Genomic DNA, 6,924 nt, shown 5'->3' with positions numbered 1-6,924 from the left:
ACTCTGACTCATTCTAATAGTTTGCTTGTCTTCTTATTCTGTGTTTATACTCATATGCAAATAGGAACAGTTTAACTTCTTTATATCATTAATTTGCTATTTTACTGCCCTGATTAGGAATTTCTGTACAATATTGTGGAGCAGGCATCATAGTGGACATTCTTATCTTGTCACCTTTCCTTTTTACATCTCAACCGTTCCAACTGAGATTTCTTCCCTTCTGCTCTTTTGCATTTCTTTTAGTGAGTGTCTGTTTCTGATAACTTTAAAAAATCTGATTTAAACTTTTTCACTGGTAGATATTTTTGTTGAGCATAGACTTCTAGCTCACCAGCAATTGTTTTTTCAGTGCATTGAAGGCCATTGTCAGTCTTCTGACTTTCCCTTTTGCTTTAGAGAGGGCGTGTCTTTCTAATAAAATGTAGTAGCCTATATTGAAAAAAAAAGTTAGGGAACCAGCTTTCTAATGCTAACTTTGTCAGGTATTTGCTACTCTGAGATTTAGACGACCACTGAGAAGTTTAGAATTATAATTTGAAGATCTAAAGTTATTCAACCATTACATAAGAGTGGGCTCAGATACCATCAGATGACACTGGATTAATGAGACAGGACTTATTTTGGCCACAAGGGAATGAAAGAAAGAGAAGAAAAGGAAGGAAGAAGGAAAGAAGGAAGGAAGGAAGGAAGGAAGGAAGGAAGGAAGGAAGGAAGGAAGGAAGGAAGGAAGGAAGGAACTAGCAACTAACAGTGACTTAAAAGATATTTACTGTTTGCTTAATTAGTACAGAGATTTGGAATTTATTTACATAACAGTTCATGAATATACCTGTTCCATACAAGAAGGCATGTCTGCTCTTAAGTTAGGGTATGTGTAAGTCTATTGATATTTTGGAAGTTTCTGTCACTAAGCATCCCCCAACCAAAGTTGTTGGCCTTCAGGAAATGCGTAACTAAGAAGAACTTTAAAGTCATTTTTTTCTCTCTAGTCTGTACTGCATACCATTTTGCCAGAGGGTCAGAGAGCATCACCTCTCAGACTAATTGGAAACACCACCTCAATTTTGCTGTATCATGTACACTTCTATCTGTGAGAAATGAGAAAGAACCAGACATTCTTTTCCAGTTTCTGCTCATCTAAAAGATTAGGAGTCATCAGCAACAGTGACAATTATTACCTAATCTAAATATAATGTGCTATCAAGCAGGCACGGTTTACTGTGGATAATCCTTGATTTATATAATTAAGAGCTACCGAAGTGTACTTATCTCTTATTTTTATTTTTAACTGTAGCTAAAGCCATTGTAATGTGTTTTTCCTTGTCCATCTCAATGTAGCCACTGACTTATAGATAGTGCAGTAGAATTTAGTCACCATTCATCTAAGTTTACCATGATCCAGTAATATCAATATTGTCTTTTTTTTTTTTGGAAAGTTTTAAAATTAGTCATCACCATAATCCCTCTGCTTAGCCACAGAATTCTGCAATCTTTATAATTAAGGAGTGGCTTTGTGAGCTTTTTTTAGAAGCAAAAATTAAATTCCTAACCTGTTAGAAATCAAATTTAAGGGATTTCAAGTAAGTTTTGTGAAATAAGGAGGGCAAGGGTTTATATCTGCTCAGAGTCATTCTCACAGTTGAGATAACATTCTACGTGTCATTTCTAAAGGGAGCAATTTTTTCTGTTTATTTTTCTCCAACTAGTATCAATTTGTACTTTGGGATTGAAATTGGGATTTTTTTTTTTAAGAAATAGATGCCTATTAGTTTACGTAATCCAGACTGAATAAATACACAGTTATTTAACATAAATCCAGTGTTTCCTAACTTCTAACCCAGAGAGTGAGCACAGACATTGTTAGCATCGCATCTGGGATACCAGCACCCTCAGGATGGATGGAAAACAGGGGCAGCACGCTGGGGATACTGAACAAAACGCAGCTGAGCTGGTGAGTATTGCAAATAGCCTTTAATCTTTCATGTCTAATATTCTTGCTTTCAACCTTTAACATTTAACCCTTCAAGAAAATTAAGTTGCATATCTTTGATGGTTGCTATTATGGAATCTGAGATTTTATTATCACTGATCACAAGTGTTGAGGGAGTTATTTAGTATGCCAAATAGTGCTCTCACATCACTTGGGAATTTTGCATTAGACTTTTTGCCTAAATTTTGATATTTATATCAGAAGACACCAGAAGACAAAATTTGAGTAGATGGTTTGAAATGTGTTTATAGCAAATATTAACAATATTATTTGTATTTCTGAATATTTTGATCCAATGAAAATATTTATTCTCATTGGCCTACTTGTACTTAAAGTGATAATTTATGAAAAATGCCTTATGGCAGAGGAAGGTATGCTTAAAATGTGTTACTCTAGTAATGCAAAAATTCTATTTCTTAGAACATATAAAGCGTCTCATTCACAAACAAATCCCTTCATTTTACAAATGAGGAAAGTGAAACATTAGAAGTCTAGCTAGCCAGTGGCAGAACCAGAAATTGAACTCAAATTTCTCACATATAATCTATTCATTGTAACAGGCTACTTTTCAAATATCTGGACTACTATGTTCCTAACAAAGAAAAATAAATTTTATAATTAGCTTGAGGTTGTAAAACCAAGCCACAAGTGAAACAAAATACAAGGCTAGGATTTGACATCGAATTGCTTTTCAACTTGAAGGCTGTATTTGGGGATTCATTAACCGTACCACCATAGCATTAATGTATAGCATGCCTTATGTGTGAAGGAAGCTGAAAAATGTCACTGCTTTAGTATCTCTTATACATCATTTTGTTTCTGTCTCCTTTTCATAATATATTAAATGAGCTATGGTTATTCCATTAAGTCATATAATTAGTTAATTATGCTAAAATACACGAACAGTAAAATCAACTTCTGAGACTATGAAAGGAAATAGTTAGAATTTCTCATTTTTTTTTTAGTAATCTGATGACAATCTCTTAGATCCCCCCAAACAAGGGGCAGGAGACATTTTTTTTTTACAATTATTCTATGATTTTAGAACATTTGGAAAATTACAAAGAAAAAGAGTCACTCATGATCCATCCCAGAGAAAACCACTGCTAATATTTTGCTTTCTGTCTCCTCTCACCCCAATCAAATGTAATTTTATTGTTGGTTGATTTATTTTACCACATTAAATTTTTGCCTATTTTTTTCCTGTAGAATTTCCATAAAGCTCTTAATTAAAATTTAGAGAATTGAGAGCTTATGCTACTGAAACCTTCTATAAGAGGACATTTATTTAAGCTGTCTTTTTGTTCCTCAGTAAAATTCCATGGTTTTCTTTATATAAGCCCTATGGTATTTTATATGCTTAACCATTTCATATGTTTTATTACTATTGCAGTTGCTAATACACACACACACACACACACACACACAAACAACAAGTATTGTTACATATATTTTTCATATTTTGATATATGGGATTCTGTTTGTACACAATTATATTATGTGGACATAATGCTAGTTTTATCTTCACACTTTTATTATTGCTCCATGTTGATGAGAACGTCTAATAAAACAAAACAAATGAACAAACAGAACAGGAACAGACTCATAGATGCAGAGAACATTTTGATGTTTGCCAGATGGGGAGGGGGTGGGGAGCTGGGTGAAAAAGGTGAAGGGATTAAGAAGTACAAATTGATAGTTACAGAATAAAAATGTAAAACATAGCATAGGGAATAGAGTCAATAATATTTTAATAACTATGTGTGGTGTCAGATGAGTGCAAGATTTATCTGGATGATCACTTAGGAAGTTATAGAATGCCTAATCACTGTAGTGTACACCTGAAACTAATATAATATTGTATGTGAACTGTAATTGAAGAATAAGAAATGATTTACAATTTTAAAAATGGGAAAATATTACCTAATATTGGTGGTAGGAGATATTCTTCACTCCTGACTTTAAAGGAAGGTGCCTGACATTTCACTGTTATATATGATGTTGGTCATTGATTCGAGGTCAATATTCCTCACCACAATTGGGAATTATTCTTTTATTTTTATTTCTTTGAGATTTGTATTGTTTGTCTGTTTGTGTCACAATGGACTACTCAAATTTGTTGAATGACCCTTGGGCATCTACTGAAATGATCATTTATTTTTCTTCTTTGATCATTTGATATGAAAAATGTATTTTTATAATTTATATCATTAAATCATTTTTAGGGTTTCAGATTCTCCTAGATTAATAAGTTCTTCATTTGATACATGTTAGAGTCACATAATTTTTAATATATTTTATATGTCTATGTTTCTGGTTCAAATAAACTTTCTTTAACCTCAAAAAGCAGGGTTGGTTGTCTGTTTTAAATTCTTTCTCTGCAGTTACCCAGAAATCCATACTGTTCAAATTGCAGAACACACTGTTGTTGTAGATCGTCTCCTGTGACCTTTCAGCCGCAATGGGTAAGGTTTGAAAACTGGGGGACATGGGAAGTTTTCAGTAGTCCTTTGGCACAAAGGAAAAATGGAAAAATGGGACAGGCAGGCCCCCAACTCCTGCCCCCCCCCGCCCCACAGGGCTCTCCTCTCCTTTAACCCTTCATTTGCTGCTGTCTTTTGGCTCTTCAACCCTTCTTCAGAGCTTCCCTCCACAATCTCTGGGCAAAACCTAGAACCTGCAGCCCCCAATCTTTTATCAGTGCTGTAGTCTGTTCCTTTAAGATCCCCTCCATACTAGAGATTTCCCATTTTAATATCTTTCTAGGCTCAATGAAAGTTCTTTCATTTATGGTTAATAGATAAAAATGTATTTAATAAATAATTCTCTGATTATAAACTCTCAATAGATAATGTGAAAACAGGAAATAATGATGAGAAAAAGAATATTTGTTAATTTTCCTCACCCAAACATAACCAATCTAAATGTTTTGATATGCCTATACATTATTTTTCTACCCATGAGGACTAATTAGATAATTTATATTGCAATGTTAGCAGCAGATAATAACTTAATGTAATATATTCCTGAGGCAATCTACTCGCATTTGAGATGACGCCTTATTGCTTTACTGTGAAAGGGTAACTAAGAGGGAACATTTTGTTCTCATGGATTAGCGGACAAGGGGTGTGTGTCTGTGGGTGTTTTTGTGCTTATTTGAAAGACAGAGTGGAGGTTGATATGTTGTGCTTTAAATTATATCATTTGAAAAAGTTAGCCTTATTCTAATTGCAATCACTTACCTAAGCTGCTCTGATGTACTTTGCTGAAATATCCACTTACTGTAATCCTTTGCAGGTTACAGCAAAACCATGGTCACTCTGGAAAACATTTCTGGTGTGTCTGCTAGCCTGTCTAATTGCTACAACCCTCGTTGTTCTGGTCTTATATTTTGTTCACTTTGGCAAGCACACCATGGGTACAACCATCGTCATTCACACAGACGGAAAGTCCAGTCATGTGATCTGCAATCCTGGTTCTACCGCAACTCCTGCCCCCACGACGGGTTCTACCTCATCTCTTGCCCCCACCACTAGTGCTACTGCTTCTCCTGCCCCCACCACTAGTGCTACTACTTCTCCTGCCCCCACCACTAGTGCTACTACTTCTCCTGCCCCCACCACTAGTACTACTGCTTCTCCTGCCCCCACCACTAGTGCTACTACTTCTCCTGCCCCCACCCCTGGTTCTACCCCATCTCCTACCACATCTCCTGCCACATCGATCCTGACTGAATCTCAGAGCACCCCACCACCTGCCACTGTGCCCAATCAAAGCTCTCCTACCACGGTGCCTCCATCTGCCATGCAGCCAGCTGAAACCACCACCCCGGATCACGAAGTCGAAATTGAAGATGGCGAATGACATTTTTGAGCCCTCAGCCCTCCTCAAGCCAGGCCAACACTCTTACTCTGAAGGAGGCATGTCTAAGCTGTTCTGTCTTCTCTGCCAAGAGATTCCACAGCATTTGTCTTCATGAAATCTTGCCCCTCTTGCTCAATCATTTGCTGGAATTCCCAAATGGTGATGACTCAGTCTTGGGACCGCCAATGTTCAAATGATTGGAAAAGAAAAATTTCACTGAGCCTGGTTGACTCATCCAGCCGGGGACCCAGAGTTTTCTCTTCACCCCTCTGTACAACCCACCTCGTTTATCACCCATGAAGATTCCAGCTGCTGAAGAGGCCGCCAGGTGGACCTGCTCTACTTCACTCCCTACAGGCTGGGTCTTAAGCCAGTATTTGCCATCTGTTATTGATTATTTCCCAGTCTATTGTCAGCATTTGTATCCCAGTAGGGAAAGAAAGAAATGTCCAATCAAAGTGGCTAATGAGCATGGCATGGATTATTAAGTACCTACTGATCATTACAGAAGTGTTCCTCCTATGGGCAATGCAGAAAAAAGGGGGTAGGTCAGTAAGGATAGGAATAATCAAGGAAGACTTCAGAGAAAGGCTGAAAGTTGGAAAGGGGTGAACATTTGGACTTAAGTAGAGATAATTTAAACAGAAAATGAGAGGGCTAAGGGGGTTTAAAGATTTAAAATCAAAATCACACTTAGAATGTAACAGGTGATGTATTTTCTATATCGGCATCTTTTCACTAATATTGTCAATATTATTTTCCATATTTAATATTATGCCTAATCTCTAAACCACTATAAACTACTACTTAGAAAATTTGAATGTTTAAATTGTTTTATACTTTGCACTATAACTTTGAGGGCACATGGCTTATAATTTGCTATGAAACACAGACTCTTGTTCAATATTACTTATACTACAGGCCTGGTGCACGAAATTCACCCAGCCTGCACCCTCTCCAATCGGGGACCCCTTGGGGGACATCTCAGCCTGCACCCTCTCCAATCGGAGACCCCTTGGGGGACATCTCTCTTATAATCCAGGACCACTGGCTCCTAACTGCTCACCTGC

The 6,924-nt window shown here is 36.8% G+C and overlaps 1 protein-coding gene across 2 annotated transcripts; it reads left to right on the top strand.

The window, feature by feature from the left end:
• Positions 1-1,631: 1,631 nt before the first annotated feature.
• Positions 1,632-6,671, top strand: LOC106723851 (cell wall protein DAN4-like). Of its 2 annotated transcripts, XM_014528923.1 has the most exons (3): positions 1,632-1,951; positions 4,375-4,455; positions 5,288-6,671. In XM_014528923.1, exons 1-3 carry the CDS (start codon positions 1,895-1,897, stop codon positions 5,852-5,854), a joined length of 705 nt encoding a protein of 234 aa, XP_014384409.1. In that variant the 5' UTR covers positions 1,632-1,894; the 3' UTR covers positions 5,855-6,671. The 2 variants fall into 2 exon arrangements, with proteins under 2 accessions (XP_014384409.1, XP_014384414.1); XM_014528928.1 differs by lacking the exon at positions 4,375-4,455.
• Positions 6,672-6,924: the final 253 nt, after the last annotated feature.

This window comes from Myotis brandtii, unplaced genomic scaffold (genome assembly GCF_000412655.1).
Source record: "Myotis brandtii unplaced genomic scaffold, ASM41265v1 scaffold1163, whole genome shotgun sequence".
Taxonomy (NCBI): Eukaryota; Metazoa; Chordata; class Mammalia; order Chiroptera; family Vespertilionidae; genus Myotis; species Myotis brandtii.
Note: the sequence above shows the minus strand (reverse complement) of the source record. Positions and strands in the feature narration are given on the sequence as shown.

Coding starts and splice junctions, on each gene's coding strand:
- LOC106723851 (XM_014528923.1), top strand. CDS start 1,895: ATGGATGGAAAACAGGGGCAGCACGCTGGGGATACTGAACAAAACGCA. Junction 1,952..4,374: donor AACAAAACGCAGCTGAGCTG/GTGAGTATTGCA, acceptor CTTTCTCTGCAG/TTACCCAGAAATCCATACTG. Junction 4,456..5,287: donor TGACCTTTCAGCCGCAATGG/GTAAGGTTTGAA, acceptor AATCCTTTGCAG/GTTACAGCAAAACCATGGTC.